This window comes from Chanos chanos, chromosome 2 (assembly GCF_902362185.1).
Source record: "Chanos chanos chromosome 2, fChaCha1.1, whole genome shotgun sequence".
Classification (NCBI taxonomy): domain Eukaryota; kingdom Metazoa; phylum Chordata; class Actinopteri; order Gonorynchiformes; family Chanidae; genus Chanos; species Chanos chanos.
This window is the reverse complement of record NC_044496.1, coordinates 40,780,890-40,797,618: the sequence shown is the minus strand read 5'-3', so window position 1 is coordinate 40,797,618 and position 16,729 is coordinate 40,780,890. Positions and strand designations below refer to the sequence as shown.

The following is a 16,729-nucleotide window of genomic DNA, read 5'->3' as shown; positions in this document are numbered from 1 at the left end:
CCATCTCTCTCTCTCTCTCCCTGTTTTCCTCATTCACACCATCATCCTCTCTTTTCCTCTCTTTTCCTCATTCACACCATCATGTCTCACCGCCGATGCTTGTTCAGCTTCTCCCTGAAATGTTCAGTTCAGTTAAGCATTGTTGTTGTTGTTGTTGTTGTTTTAATAACGAAATCAAACTGTATTACTTTCGCTCTCAAAGAGCCTCAGAGAAAAAAAAAACATGAAAAAAAATCCATGTGCATTATATTACTGTTGTCAGTCATCTTGCCCAGCAGAGTTTTGCTCCACGGACTTTAATATATCAGTGTCAGCTAATCCGTTTAGTGTTTGCATTTGGAAAATATACGCCAATTTGAACCTAATTACAATTATGTGCTTCTAAATAAAAGGATGTTTTCTTTGAATGTTCCTTGGGCATGAATCCTTTGTGTCCTTTAATATTTCCCTCAAAGCTGAGAAGAGTGGAGATGCGCTGTTAGATTTAATTAGAAACTCACTCAGCTCTTTCATTAAACTTTATACCCTGCTACTGTTTGCAGGAAACAATGCTGTTAGAGTGAGAGTGTGAGCACAGCAGCAAAAGAGAACAGTGGGTGACAGGCGGAGAGTGAAAAAGAACAAGGGTTGGGGAGAGAGGAGGATGGAGAGAGAGAGATAAGGAGAGATGGAGAGAGACAGACAGAGAGAACACAGAGTGTTTGCTGTAGCATACTGACGCTCTAACTTAAACTTTCTGCAGCAGCAGTGAGGCCAGTCTAATGTAGCTTCTCTCCTAATGTCTATCAGCATTTTTCTCTCTTTCTCTTTCGCTTTCTCTCTTTTTTTCTGTTTCTCTCTCTTTCTCTCATTCTCTCTTGCCCTTTGCCCTGGGTTATCCCAGATTGTTGTATTCTTAATTTTTCAATAGATTATTGTCCTAAGCAAGTGTTTGAACAGTTGGAATGGCAGTTAAACAATTCATACTCATGACACACCGTATGTGTGTGTGTGTGTGTGTGTGTGTGTGCGTGTGTGTGTCTGTGTCTTTGTGTGTGTGTGTGACAGGGAAGATTTATAATTGAGACAGAAGGTGGATTTGATCCCTCATTGCACTGGTATTGCTCTCCCAAAAGTATAGTGAAATCCATCTAATTATTCCATTCAATGTGAAAAAGCTTCTGCTTTGGCACAGAGCAGTGAGTGAATGGGTTTTCTTTGCTTGGTGCCTTATTCCGCTGGATTGTCTCATTATTCTAAGACTGTGACAGATAAAAGCTGTCTCTGTGTTATCTTTCTATAAACAACTTTTTACAGCTTTGCTCAGATAAACAATGCCCACCCATATTAAATCATTATTCACTGTTTGTGTGTTTTCATCACTGATTGTGAGGGAAATGGAGTGAGTGGGTGGGTTCTGGAGTGCTGCGTGTGTGTGTTACTGTGTGTGTGTGTGTGTGTGTGTGAAGGCCAGAGTTTCAGAGTGTTTTGCTGGTCAGCTCCCGCAGTAAGAGTGAGATTATTTGTCTGAAGTGCTCTTTACCATGTATGACTAATACCCAGTGATACGCCTTGCTTCATTGAAATTCCACACTATATTGCTTTTCTCAGCCAATTTTACAGCAACTCTGTGTGTATACATGAGTGTGTTTATGTAAGGCCTTTGTGTTTACAGATTAAGGGCAGTGATGTCTGTGTGTGTAGGGTTTTTGTACCATATTCTTAGACAAAGAGCAATGATGTGTGTGTGTGTGCATGTGTGTGTCTGTCTGTGTGTGCGTGTTTGTGTGTGTAGGGTCTTTATGCCATATTCTTAGGCAAAGAGCAATAATGTGTGTGTGTATGTGTGTGCGTGTGCATGTGCATGTGTGTGTGTGTGTGTCTATTTTAAGCCTTGTCTTGTAAGCAGGCATGTCGGAGTAAATTGCGGTGCTGTTGTGAAGGACCTGTTTGGATGTGACAGTGGTGAGTGTTTTCCTAAAAGCCCTTAGGCCCTCTGTCTGACTGTGGAAAGGTCACTTCTCAAGCTACGGAAGTGTTAGTGCAGACGTTTGGCTGCGCAGTCGACCTTCTCGACAAATGAGTCCTCCCTCCTCGCAGGGCTTTGCTTATAAATGAGATCTCTGTGATGTCATGAGAGGAGATTGCTTGGAGTGATGACCCCTCAGTCACCCCTCCAGAGCCAATGATTGGTTTTCCCAATGCCCCCGCACCTTGCTCTAATTCCACTTCCTTTGTTTTTTTTGTAGTGCTGTTTCCAGACTTACTGCAGCAAAATTTCTGTCACAAAATAGACTAGGAACATTAATCCTACAAAATAATGTTCTTAATTGATTTATCTAGCCCTGATCTAACAATAATAACCTTGTGGACATGCAAGACCTAATACGACTTTCTGCCTCTTGTGCTCTGTGATGGAGTGAGGTACAGAGAGATATGACAGAGAGAGATGAATTGGATTGAGATTCATTTTGGATTGGAAACTGATTAGGATTCACCGGATCGAATGTACATTTAACTTGGGGTAGACACACGTTATTGAGATGCATATCAACAGACAATAATCATAAAATTAAAACATTAGCTTGGATATTCTTATTAAAATGTAGAGCTATAATAAAGAACATATGAGTGTGCAGTCTTCTTAATTTTTTTGTCACTCTGAAGACAGCCAAACTAGCACCACAGGTGGATGGCAGGATATTTCTCACGTTTTGGCCGCAATTTCACCAGGTTCCCACTGAGTGTAGCGTGTCTATGGATGGGACCTGTTTCAACAGAGCTACTCTCTTCTAGCCTGTGCCACCCACGCAAGTGTAGGCAGACAAGGTCCACTGCCTTCCATCTGCTCAACAACCAGAAATAGAACTATGCCGTTTTACCCTGAAGGCTTTTTGGGGGAAATGGTTTATTTTGTTTGAAGCATTATGAAACAGAAAGTATTATTTTTGATTGCATATTTGAAAAAAACAAAAAAAAAACAAACAAAAAACACAATGATTCTCCCATTGCTCTGTGTGTGTGTGCGTGCACGCGTGTGTGTGTCTGTGTGTGTGATTGAAGCCTATGAAATGATGAAATCTAGAGGAGCCCCACAGAAGCAGAAGTTTGTCATGTTTGAGTTGTGTGCCAGTCCCCTGCACCGAAGTTTCCCCCTGTCCACTGACTGTCTCTCATACCCAGGGTACTGCCACCCGGTGAGTGGGATTAAATATCACAGGACAGAGCAGATTAGACCAGAACAGAACACAACAGAACGGCCAAACAGAAAGGCACAGAACAGAACAGAACCAAATTTTCAGCTTCTTCTCAGTGCCAGACATACCTGTGCAGTTTACTCTCACAGTCCCAGTTGTTATACTGATGTCTGCTTGCAAGATGATAATTTGAATCTCAGTGGCTCTAGGATCTGCTCCTGTCTAAACGAGTGTTTTTCACGTCAAGCCCTGGGTATCCCAGCAGACAGCACATTAATGCAGGACTCAGACTCAGTTCATTTGACTTACTAGGGGCACACTGATCAGCAGACAAATCATATCACTTGTGTTAGTGACAGCAAAGAACTTTGGTCCAGTGGGTCCTGAGGACTGAATTAGAAAAGCACTGGCCTGAACCACACACACACACATACACACACACACACACACACACACCTGTCCTAACACATTGCCATTTTAATCCCTGCCTAGAGCAGAGACCTCTGTTGTTGTGTGACTGATTTAGAAAAAGTTGATTAAAAAGCAAACTAAAGCTGTTTGTTGACCATTTACTCTCTTTCTGGAGGGATTGAGATGAGTCCAGGAGGCTCAGAATCCCTGACTTCTGACATATGTCAACCTCACATAAATGTCTAAACCTAACAAGATATTTATAGTGTCTTGATTGATGAACGTGGTGTTTGATTTTGAAGGTTCCATCACTGTATCTGTCACTCTACTTTTTCTGGTCTGCTGTATGTAATGGGGTGGAAAAGCTCAGTTTGATCATGTGGTACGAGTGCTCACTGCCTGACCTCATTAAATGAGCTCCATTAAAGAGGTCTCAGTTAAACTCTGTGGAGAGAGGGAGAGGTGGCATGGCTGTTCTGGTGTCATTTGTCCCTGTCTTGAGAGAAAGGAGGAGAGAGCAGGAGCAGAGAGAGCATGATGGTCATCCATCACTCCTCTCTCCCTCTCTCTCTCTCTCTCACTACAGCATCACTGGCATAGTCAAACACTTGAAAACAAAAGTAAAAAAACAAAACTAACTAAATGAAAAACTATTTACCATTGCAGTGTCAGAATAATCAGTAGTTTATGTCTGATGATGTTCAGGTGGAAACATATTTGATGTATGGTAGATCATTTAATGAAGAACATCCCACAGAGTGTGTGTATTAAGTATGGATGTTGAATTAATGCTATGGAACTGAGGTAAGGCTTTTTCTGTGTTCTCTCAGGGGTGAGGTAGTAGTGATTATTAAGAAATGCTGTGTTGTTACAAGTAGCCTTAATCATAAAAGGGTGTGCTTATGCAAATGCGACCTGACAGCCACAAATGGCCCAAGCCACAGAAGAAAAACAGCGTTTTACTTCTGACAGAAAGTCGTTAAAATTCATATCATCTCTGCATTCTAAACTACTTATTCAAAAAGAGATGGTATTGTCGCTGAAAACATTTCAAATGCAAATCAGTGTTAAGGGTTTTTAATGGGGGGTTTTTATCTGTATGTCCGAGATGGAGAGAAGAGGTCTGAATAAGTGCAGTCCCACCTCTTTAACGGCCACTCTTCCCTCTCATATGTTCACAAAGCCTTTGGCTGCTCATCTTCTCTCTCTACTCCGTTTTGGGCCATTAAAAATGCATGGTTAGGTGGTGGTTTTCACTTTTCATTCGTTGGAAGGGTGGGCAGTGTGGAAGGGCAGTTCAGACCATACACTTACCTGTTAAATTTTAAGACTGGATATGTCCCAAGTCCATGGAATTATTTAAGGGTCCAACGGGAACACTTTTAGACAGTTCCTTAAAACACCCTCAAGAGCATAATTGGATCTTCACAGTAATAAAGTTACCAGTTAACCACCTCAGTAAACCATCCTTGTCCAAATACAATGTGTTCTCTGCACTTATACAGTGTTGTGGCTGTTGTGGAAGGGAGTTTTTGGACTCAAACAGCAACCACACCCCCTGGCCCCCAATCCGGACTTTAAGGCAAAGACCGACTCTTAGCACATTTCGCACATAGCAATTTGCTGCCACTGAAAATTCCTACTTGTAAAAGGGGAAATAAATGGTGTTTTGCTTGGTCTGTCAGAGCAGGTGTAGAGCTGAGGCAAAGCGGAGACGGGATGGTGTTCATTGCTCCCTTGCTGCTTCATTAACTCTCAGTTTGGCCTATAATAATGGATGAAAACTTCAAATCATAGACTCCTTAGAGATGAGGGAAAATTACCTAGGGTGTGTGTGTGTGTGTGTGTGTGTGTGTGTGTGTGTGTGTGTGTGTGCACGTGTGTGTGTGTGTGTGTGCATGTGTGATTCACACTTTGTGGCTTTGTAAGTAGGTACTCAGTATTATCCTGGTAACACATCTGACTCCCAGTCCCTGTCAGGTTATTTATTACACTTGGTTTCATCTCTGACGGATATATGAATGTTGCTGTAATGCAGTGTAGGAGGGGAGCCAATAGCAGAGGTGCTTTGTAGTGTCATGGGTGAGGTGAGTATTTATTTCTTACAGAAGTGAGACACAGGCGGTCCTCTGTAGCCTTGATGTAGATTGGCGTGCTCAGCCTTCTTACTGAAGGTGGACAGGAGGAAGGGGGGGGGGTCAACTCATGATTCTAGTGATTCTAGATGACTCTAGTATTGTTTTAGCACTGCAGTCACTTTTAGCCCCCTCCCCACCTCCACCCACTCCGCCTTTTCCTCTCCTTTTAAGCCACAGAGGCTTTTTGGGCCTGACTCTGCAGATGTCTTTGCATTAATTTTGAATAAATCTCAGCTCTCTCCGGAGGGTCCAAAGAAAAGGCGAAGCACATTCTGTTAGCATTAATTAAAATCTGCTCTCCTCCACAGCCCCAGAAATGGCAAACTTGCCAGTCATCCTTGACCCTCCCTCTCTACCAAACGAAATTAAAACTACCTCACCTGAAAACAAACATTAGTTTCATATCCTGCTGAAACGTGTTTCTCTGTCTCTCTGTTGTCTTCTGCAGCGGGATGCCAAGGGACAGTATCTGTTTGACCTCATCTGTCACCATCTGAACCTGTTGGAAAAGGACTATTTTGGCATCAGATATGTGGACCCAGACAAGCAGAGGGTGAGTATCTTTGCCTGGAGTGGAGGTTAATGGTGAAGAAGCAACAGAGCATCAGAAAAAGAAAGATTTATTGCCTTCATTTTCCGTAACTGTGTATTCCACTATGCTCATCTTCAAGAGCGAAATGCCATTTCATCTCACAGAGAAAAGTACAGAGTGGTTTATTATTCACAGAGAGTATGTGTTTTCATCCGCTGTTTGGTTCATGAAGAATTCACACATTTGAAAAGCATTTTAGTTGTCCAGATGAGAGAGAAGTGAGTATGGCAGTATGTATGGGAGAGGACAGTGTTTGGTGACATGGGTTGAAGGAGAGAGGAAAGGCTGATAGAGTGAGTCTTCCCAGAATGATGAAGAGGGGAATGAATCACAGTTTGGCACTTTGGCTGGATACCCTTGACCATGGCGGACACACATAAAACATTGTAGGCAAAGAGCAAATTGACTGCCAGGCTACACAGCAGGTTTGTGAGTGTTGGTTTTCCCAGACTAATTTTTTCCCAGTTATTTCACAGGCTTTAAACATCTATGTTGTCACTGGCGGGAGTGCGCTGTTTTTGAATTTGAAAATATTTTTTATAATATAATGAATCTGCTGTGAGTCTGCACTAGAAAAGCTCTATTGTGGTGATAGAGAACTGCTTTATCTGTTTACCTGTCTATCTCTCTCACTCTCTCTCTCTCTCTCTCTCTCTCTCTCTCTCTATATATATATATATATATATATATATTAACACACACACACACATATATATATATTTATATGTACAATGCAAATCCTAATATGACCCTTTGAATCTCCCATAGTTCAAGGAAAGCTAGGTTAGCCGACTAAGTCACCTGCCACATCACTACCTTGTGAGAGGTTGTTTTCCATCTATGGGCGTATTTGTACAGTAAGCAAACTGCCTTCTCATCTGAAAATGTAACCAGACTTGTGTGTCTAAGCAAAAGGCTCAGTGCAAAGGAATAGGAAAAGTATGTCTGCAATATCTAAGAGTAGTATTTAAAATTGGAATGAGTCAAAACACACAAAATCCAAAATGGCCAACCTGCTGTTAGGCGAAGTTAATGAATGTGATTGGGAAAGTTCTTCATTCTGAGTAGACTGATAATGTTGGCAGCTTGATTTTGATTCGTCTTATGTTAAGCTGCTGTTGTAAACTCCCGTTGGTCGGGTGGGTTTCTGTGAGATTTTGAAGGAAAATAATAAATACATTTGGATGAAGCATATTTTGTCCACTCATGTTTATAGATATATTGCACTTGAATAATCTTTCATTAGGGTGAAATGTCAGCAGATAAAAATGCATTTAATCGCATCTAACTACACAAACTCATGCAAATAGCTAGCTAGCTAGCTAGATAGATAGACTGATGGATAGATATATAGCCTACCTAGACAGACACATGGACACATAAAGTAGGCCTCTATCACCACAAAAGAGCTTTTCACATAGTTTGACATCTTAAATTGTTTCAGCTGAAAAAGATCAATCAGTTAAAACATTTAAATTGAATAATTCATTAGTAAGGCAGTCCAATTAATCCAAACAGTTAGTCTGTCACTCTTAATTAGCTACCTTGACCAATTTGCACAAAAGGCACCACAAGGACACAATTCTTCAGCCCATGTAACATGACAGAGAGCTGCTTCACATATCTCTTGCTTTTGCACTACTATTAATTTGCCTTAATGTTCATTGCTATTACTATTACCTAATGAGAATGATTAGTACAGTTTACACTGTCACTGGTGAGGTCAAACATGCAAATATGATGAGGTCAAATTTGCTCTCTTCTTAAAAAATACTGTTGACAATTTGCATCTGTTTTAAATGACACTTAATTCTGTGTCTGTGTTAGTGGAGAACAGGGTCTTTGTGAATAATAAATGTTCTCTCTCTAATGTGGCTCCAGTGACACAGGAAGCAGTACAAGCATACAGAAATATTATGAAAAAGAAAAATTACAACACAGACATATACAATTTTCATTCATACAGGTCTCTCGTTTTAAATATGACTGATTTGTTGTCAAATTTCCCCTCTGAAACAAAACGGAACTCTAAAATGACACCAAAATCTCCTGCGATCGCTTCAGGCCTGTTTATCTCTTTTTCTCTGGCTGATGTTTGTCCGATACACGCTAACCTGACAGAATGATGGCTTTTACTCACGTTCTCTGCGAGTTCTTTCATCTCTCTCTCTCTCTCTCTTGCCATGACCCCCTTTGGGAACCTCATATTTTGAGTGTCATAAATAATAATGAGGTCATGTCGGTGAAAAGCAGAGCTCTCCTGCCACACATCATAAGCTGCAAACCTGAACAATGCTCCCACAGTGCTTACACAGGCCTTAGTAAATACCCACGGCTCCCACAGGATGGACACTCACAGGAAAACATGACTAAGGGCCCGTCACTCAGGAAAGGCTAATGGTATACCAAAATCATTCTTAACCTACTCAATTGTTAATCTCCTCATTCTTAGTATAAACTTTATAAGAATCCAAAACATGGATTTTCTTCACTGGTCTCAAGAGTCCTAGATGTAACAGCCTTGTCAGATCCTGTAGTTGAGCTTAGCTGATTTAAGGGCAACCTATAGCTTCTTCTGTCAGCCTCCAGCGGACTCGACATACAATTGCATAGACGGGGTCGCAGCGTGGTGTCTGGGATGTGCTGATTTTTTAGCTTCGGAAGGAGAAGAAATGGAAGAGATTGGTTTCGGCTTTTTTGCAGCTGTCAAGTTGTGATATCGGAGTACACGGCTCAACCAGCCAGCCTGGCCACCTGTTCCAATGGAATATTGTGAAAATGATGAATAGTGATTTTTTGTGTGTTTGTGTGTGTGTGTGTGCCCGCGCGTGTGCGTGTTCAGAAGATTTAAGTGACTGAGACTTTTTGCTGTTTGACATTTCTGCAGCACTGGTTGGAGTTCACCAAGTCTATTTCCAAGCAGATGAAATGTAAGTATGCCTATTCACACCCCGCTAATGTTCATAATTAAGCAAATACGGTGATAATCACCATGGAGTCTCCACTGAAGCTTTGGCTCTGAGACTCAAATGTGCTTTTTTTTTTTTTTTTTTCAAAATTTCCCCTACACAGATGGCAGGGAACAAAAATGATGTCCCTTCAATCATTAACCCATAGCACTGTTACAGAGAGGCATATAAATTTAGGCACTGATCGCTGTGAAGCTGCTTTCAGACAATTTTGATTGTGAAAAGCGCTATACAAATAAAATTGAATTGAATTGAATAAATATTAAGGTCTGACAATAAAATGAATTCTGTAATAGAACCTACTGTGTGGTAATGCACATCTCAAATTGATTTGCAAGTATTACAGCTAAACACAACCAGTATGAAGCAGGTGAACTAACAGCAGGAATTAAAGTTAGTAAAGGTGGTGAAAATAGAGATGAACGAGAGAGGCTGAATAGAGCATAACGATGATATTTCATGTTTTGCTTCATAGCCCAGCCCCCGTTTACCATGTGTCTGAGGGTAAAATTCTATCCCCCGGACCCGGCTGCTCTGAAAGAGGAGATCACCAGGTAAGACAAAATCTCTTGTTACATTATTGGGTCGTCAAGATGTACCACTGCAGGTTCTCTTTTTCTTCAAACCACCTCTCCCCTGCCCTCCTCTCAGCTTTCACCCCTAGAAACTAAAATGTTCGTTTTAACTGAATCAAAAGGAAATATTCAGACTGCTCAGAGGGTAGCATCTTTTGAGACTGTCAGTGGCCTTTCTGTCAAAAGAGAACAGTGTGTCGTGTGGTTATGTCTCTCATCTCTCACCTTTTTCTGTCTTTGTCTCCCTCTGTCTCTGTCTTATCTTGGAAAAGGGTTTCGGGAAAACCCTGTCATTCATTCTGAAAACTGCTTTTATGTTTGTTATTGTCACAGACTTGGTTTTTAATTGATATTGTGGTTTGTGCCTGTATGGTAATATTTGCTTCTGCCGTTTTGTTGGTAGATAACAAGATGTAATGAGGATTTTGCAAAGTATTTAGATCTGTCTCCATACAGCAGGTTTGCCACTGTTGTTTACCAGTGTAGGATTTCTTGGGATTCGTCTCAGAATTATTTTACTTCTATTAATACCTATATTGTTGGAGTTACTCATGAGGTGGTTCTGATCTCCACTGCGCTCATAACTGCCTTTATTCTAGAACCCTGAGATTAAGAAGCGAAAACCTGTGTACCTTATACCTATTAGCTCACTCTGAACTCCTAAACAAGCAGTTGGAAACAGGGTCATGGTTCATATCTGCCAGTGAAACTTCTTAGTTCCACGAGTCATATAGTCCAGTACGGAGAGAGCAGGATCCCAAGAAAAGGAAGAAATATGCTTGTTTTGTCCTCATTGATTTAAGTAAACATGAGTAAGCTGGAGATGAACGCATTCCTACATAGGTAAGAGGGATGCATCTCAAAGCCGGGCTGATGACTAATGCTGAAGTCTAGCCCAATTTGAACACGGGAAAAACACACCTTCCCATCCCCATCCCTCACCAGCCTCTCCAGTGTCTGTATGAGGAGACTGGGGAGTGTGATTTGACCGGCTTAAAGGAACTCCAGTTATCTGTCCCTGAGAACAATATGCTGCAGTACAGCCCCCATGATTTGAAGTACAACTTTAGCACCGTCTTACTTACTTGACAAGAATGTGCCAATTTTTAGCATAGGTTTTAGTGATGTGTTTTCATTTTCAATGGCCCCAGTGTTTAGCCACTGTGTTCCTCCATTGTCTTGTCATTAACACAGTACCAGACATCAGGGGTGCCACATTCAAAGACGGCTGTATGTTCAATGCAAACACACAGTGAAGGTCATCATGCAGCGTATTGTGTTTAAGTTATGGGGAATAACTGGAAATACGAATCATGTGAGAGGGAGGACAGCTATTAATGACGCTGGTACATAGAGGTGTTTGCCGGCTTAGAAAATGATGATTTGATCCGAATCAATCATGGTAAGTGTTAGGTCTGTTGAGGACTAGGAGCATAACGACTAAAGGAGAAGATATTCCAGGAATTTACTATATGAATGTGCGCTTCCTGACAATTTTGGTCCCATAGCTTCTGCAGTAATATCACTGTTGCTTTTGATCTTCAGTGGCTTAAGAAAAAAAGAAAGAAAAAAAGAAAGAAAGAGAGAAAGGGAGAAAAACTGGAACACTGAAGCATTTTGCCATTTTCTGCTGGCTGAAAATAAAATGCGAACTGGCTTTGCATGTTGTGTTTAAAAGAGCGAGAGGCCACACGCAACCACCGCCAGCATTTCTGCCCAGCCGGCTGGGCTAAAAGGAACCCAGTGTGACACTGTTACACAAATTCCCAGTGTGATGGAGCGAGAGCAAGCCATCCCCTTCCGAGGCAGAAACATGTTGGACGGACGGCATCTTTATAATTAAACAAACTGAGAGCCGTCTAAGGCAGAAGAGCATACATATTAAAAGTAGAACATTGCTTGGTGCTAGGGATTTTCAGAGCTGAGAAGATTTTTGAAAGCCTTCCTGAGTAACTTGCTGAGATTGCTCAATAAAATAGGATGGAGACTAAAATGTTCTGAATGAATGCTGCATACACCACCCCCGTCGCCCCCTGGCCCCTCCCTCTCCCCCATCTCCTTCACTGACCTGACTTTTGATGGAGAGAAGCATGAGAAATATGGGAGAAAGTGTTCACTGCCAGATCTCTCTGAATGATACATGTTTAGCTCCCAGCTAGCTGTAGTTTGGGCTCATTCACCACCCCTCCACTCCACCCACTACCCCCCACCCCTCCCATGCAATCTGCAATGAGGTCACCCAGAAAACTCACACAGTGGCCTGAAAAACATGCTCTTAAATACCTGATTGCACTCTCTGCTTTTTCATCTTTTCATCATCTGAAAAGGTGTGTGTGTGTGTGTGTGTGTGTGTGTGTGTGTGTGTGTATGTGTGTTTGTGTTTATGCATTCATCTCAAACCTTAATCCACATGTTCACATTTTATCTCCTGTGTAGCAGATATTGTTTAGCCTGATGTCTGGGGTGGAGATTTCATTCACTGCATTCACTGTGGTGTGAAATGAAATGTAGACAAGCCACAGAGAAAGAAAACACAGCCATATATCAGAGAGGTGGGAAAGGACTGAGGAGAGTGTCCAGGGACGTGGGTGCGTGAGAAAGAGAGAAGAGGAGAGTGATAGGGAAATGGAGATATGGAGAGAGAGAGAGGGAGAAAGAGAGAGAGAGAGAGAGAGAGAGAATGATGGAGAAAAAAGAGGGAAAGAGGTCAGAAGCATTTAAACCAGATGATGCCTCTATAAAAACCAGATCTCTCTATAAAAAAAAAGACCAAAGCACGAAGGAAGGACTTTCACCGTGTTGTTGTTTCAGACCCACATCCTCAGACCTGTTGTACATGTGTGTCTGCTACTTGTAGATGGTATTGGTAGCAAAAGAAAAAGTCCTGATACCTTAAGGTTAATGGACGATTCACTCAGCGCTGTCTGCTGTCCTTCGCTGAGTGAGAATGACATTGACAAGCTCATTTTTTGCGCATGTGAAAAACAAGTTTATGATATAAAAGGAAAATGGATATGTGGGGCAGAAACTGACTGGTGGGTACAGCAGTAGCAACTGTTTTAAATGGTGTCACTCAGGGACAATTCAGAAAGTGTAATTGCCTTTTTTTTTCTTCCTTTTTTTTTTTTTACCTCATATGGCCTTGTGAGTGAAATGTTAATAGCTCTCAATTTGTCGGCCGCCTAGTTTGAAAAAAAAGTTCAAGGCAAAAACGTCACTTTGTCCTCCTGAGATATGCTGGGTTTAGAATGACTGGTTTTCAACACAAGATCTGAGTGTCAGTGGAATGATTTGATGTATAGTTAAAAAATGGTACTTTTGCATGAGTAATTGTAATAGTGTAGATTTTAATAGGTGCGAACTAACTCTAAAATGAGCTCCAGCTCCAGTAAATTTTGATCTGGAAAAATCTGTCTTCACTTTTATGTGTCAAGACCTTTGATGTCTCTTTGCGTTCATGTCTTTCAGAACATTTTGTCAGTATGGTTTGAGAGGTTTGAGAAGGAACTGAGGAGATCCATAACCTTGGATGGTCAGTTTTGGACAGTTTTGCGTATTACCCTATCGCATTTTGGGGAATTTTAAGGTGCCCGTGGTCTCCATTTGGAGCAGGGTTTTATGACAGGGGGCAAACGTAGGAGACTCTAGAGCAGCAGTAGCCTGCTTCAGCTCCTCATTTCTCTAAACCACATCTCTCCCACTCCTCTCTCAGCATTTTTCCCGACAAACAAAAGTGTTCGCTTTAACTAAATCAAAAAGAAATATTCAAGATACCCACAGGGCATGTTGAGTCAACGTTCTTTTGAGATTATTGATGGCCTTTGTGTGAAAAGAGAGGAGTCATGTCTCTCATTAAAAGAAGCGCCCCCTCCCCTCTCTTTCTCTCTCTCCTTCTCTCTCTCTCTCTCTCTCTTTTTGACCTGCTGATTTTGTTTCTCTTTACAGGTATCTAGTCTTCCTGCAGATCAAGAGAGATCTGTATCACGGCCGTCTCCTGTGTAAGACGTCAGATGCTGCCATGCTAGCGGCCTATATCCTGCAGGGTAATATGAAGTGACAGGCTGAATTTATCCATCCCACTCTCGACACTGCACATTTTTTCCCCCTCAAAATCTCCACCTCAGCCATTCTGCCACATTATGAAGGAAAGGTTTTAAATAACCTAACCTTTTTTTTCACATAACTCCCATCATTTCCTAATAAGGATGCTGTTTGTTAGAAGCTCCCAACTTAGTTATCATAGCCAGCAGAGTGCTTCAAACCCTCCGTCTATAGGGTCACTTTAAGTTAAGAACAAGATTGCGAGAAGGTGATACACAGAAAAAAGAAAGACTTTCTTTTTAAGACTTTTTGGTTATTTTTTAGACCTTTTTAAAAATCTGTATTTCCTCCTGTTTGAAATTTAAGAATATATTTACTCGATAAGGATTCATGGCTATTAGTTATTATCTTCAGAACATACTCATATGCCTTAGGTCATCTTCTTTCAACATATTTGGAGCCGTGTGTGATAATAATAAGTATGAAATCTATAACTACACCTTACCTTGCTTCCTTAGATACCATCATTAGCGTGCAAAAACGCAACAAAGCAGATAAAAGGATTTTATAAGAGGCAACTTGAATAAATTTGGCATGCATATAGGCTATTTCCTGATAAAGAGCCAAGTCTGAGGTATTGTTTTTAGTATCCTGCTCACACACACAGGCTCCTGAGTGACAGGTAGAGTGTGTTTGATCAGATGGTGAGGGAGGAGGAGGAAGAGGAAGGAGAAGAGGAAGGGCGGTTAGAGAAAAAAGGAAAAAAAGTGCAAAGCTAAGAGGAAAGCGCTTGCCCTTTCGGCCCGGAGTCTCAGGAGCGTTCAGGGGGAGGGTTGTTGAATTAAAGATGGGCTGCTTTGTCACCTCTTTGCTTAAAACTAATTGCCAGAGATGCCTGAGGGATCCTGGTGCTGCATCCAATCACAGAATAAACAAGTCGTCGCTGGTTTAAGCCCTACAGGGGCGTGTTTTGATCCACAGCGATGCCACCACACACACACACACACAGTTATAAGGATGCTTTCAGCATGCTGTACACAAAACATACATACTGCATATGCTGCCGTACAGCAAACATGCATCATTTTGCCGCCAAATTCCTCATAGAAAAATACATGTGGGCAGCAAAGTGTGAGCATAAACTTCCCTCAAGAGCAGAATCATTTCCACATAAATGTTTGATTGTGTTTGCGTGCGTGCGTATGTGTGTGTGTAAAATAGTGTGTCTGATACGTGGTTATGATGCAGAAGGCTCACTGTGTGTGTTGATGCTCTGTGTTGTCTCTTGTAGCTGAGATCGGAGACTACGACCCAGGGAAGCATCCAGAAGGCTACAGCTCCAAATTTCAGTTCTTCCCCAAACACTCCGAGAAACTGGAGAGGAGGATTGCAGAGATCCATAAGACAGAATTGATGTAAGGATTATTTTGTTTGAAGAGAAAAATCTCTCTCGCTCTCCTTCTCTACTTAAAAGCACCATACACCTCAAAGGAGGCTATTGTCCCAAGCTCTCAAGCCTTATCAACATTGCATGGCTGAATCTATTTCTCAGATGGATAAGGCTACTGTTCGCTCTCCCTCTGTCTTTGTCTCTGTCTCTGTCTCTCTCTCTCTTGCTCTGTCTCTCTCTCTCTCTCTTGCTCTCTCTCACACACACACACACACTCTTTTTTCTCTTCTGTTTCTGTCTCCTCATTGGATGTCTATATGTGTATCTCATATTTGCAATGTGAGCCTCCCTCTTTTATTGACTTGTTAATACATCTCTTATCCTGACTGGATATGTGCACAGCCACATGCCAGAAAGCACTTGTGTTGAGCCATTGTCCAGTTGAACATTTGAGTAATTGTATTTCTATAGAGAGAGAAAAAACATCAAACCAATGAGGTGAAAGAGCTTCAGGCAGAGAGGCTAATGGTCTGATCTCATTTAGCAGGTGTTGTGGGAGGCGACAGAGATCAGATACACACACACACACACACACACACACACATATGCGTGCACACACACACACACACACACTTTCTGTGTCATTAGTGCTGTCATTACTTTGGGGTCCTGGCCTCTACACTGGCATTGAGCTATAGACTGTGCTCATAATGGAATAACTGCATGTGTCCCCACCCACCCTCACACACACACATACACACACACACACACACACACACACACACTCCTCTACTTATAGGAGAGTGGCTGAAAATGTAAAACATCGATGGGCTTTGTTATGTTAGCATTACGTTAATGTTTTTTTTCCCCTAATATGTAACAGAGCGTAATAGTGTTGTGTCTTTTAAAATAAATATATTCATAAAACACAAATATAATGTTTATAAATATGCATAAATATAAATATAATCTAATTCAGTGATTCTCAACTCCAGTCCCGGGGGCCCACTGCCCTTCACGTCTTTGTTTTAACTCTTCATTATCACAGTTAATTGAGCCAATCAAGGGCGTGATGATGAATTGATTAGTGGAATCAGGTATATCAGTCCTGAGTTAAAACAAAGACATGCAGGACATTTGGCCCCCAGGACTGGAGTTGAGAATCACTGATCTAATTAACCTGTTAACCTTCTGCTTTTGGGAAGGTTGATTGATGGAAGTAGAACAACATCTAAGCAGACCTGGGTCAGATAAGTATGTGAAGTATTTGAATTTGGGGACTCTGTCCCAATACTCTTACATGGTTGCATTTCGTCAAACTCTTCTCTACTAAATTTGCTAAAATTTTAACAAGACTGAATATACTGAAGGAAAAAAAACAAACACACATCACATGAATATCTTCATCAGAACTGCCATTTATCCCATTAATTAAGA

At 41.5% G+C, this 16,729-nt stretch overlaps 1 protein-coding gene across 1 annotated transcript in view; it reads left to right on the top strand.

Annotated features, from left to right (window-relative positions):
• Positions 1–16,729, top strand: part of frmd5a (FERM domain containing 5a) — an 88,039-nt gene that overhangs the window by 58,529 nt on the left and 12,781 nt on the right. Inside the window, exons 2-6 of the mRNA XM_030766239.1 lie at positions 6,174–6,278; positions 9,205–9,247; positions 9,762–9,840; positions 13,807–13,904; positions 15,194–15,317. Of these exons, the coding sequence (XP_030622099.1) occupies positions 6,174–6,278; positions 9,205–9,247; positions 9,762–9,840; positions 13,807–13,904; positions 15,194–15,317 (449 nt within the window). The remainder of the gene's footprint in view (positions 1–6,173; positions 6,279–9,204; positions 9,248–9,761; positions 9,841–13,806; positions 13,905–15,193; positions 15,318–16,729) is intronic.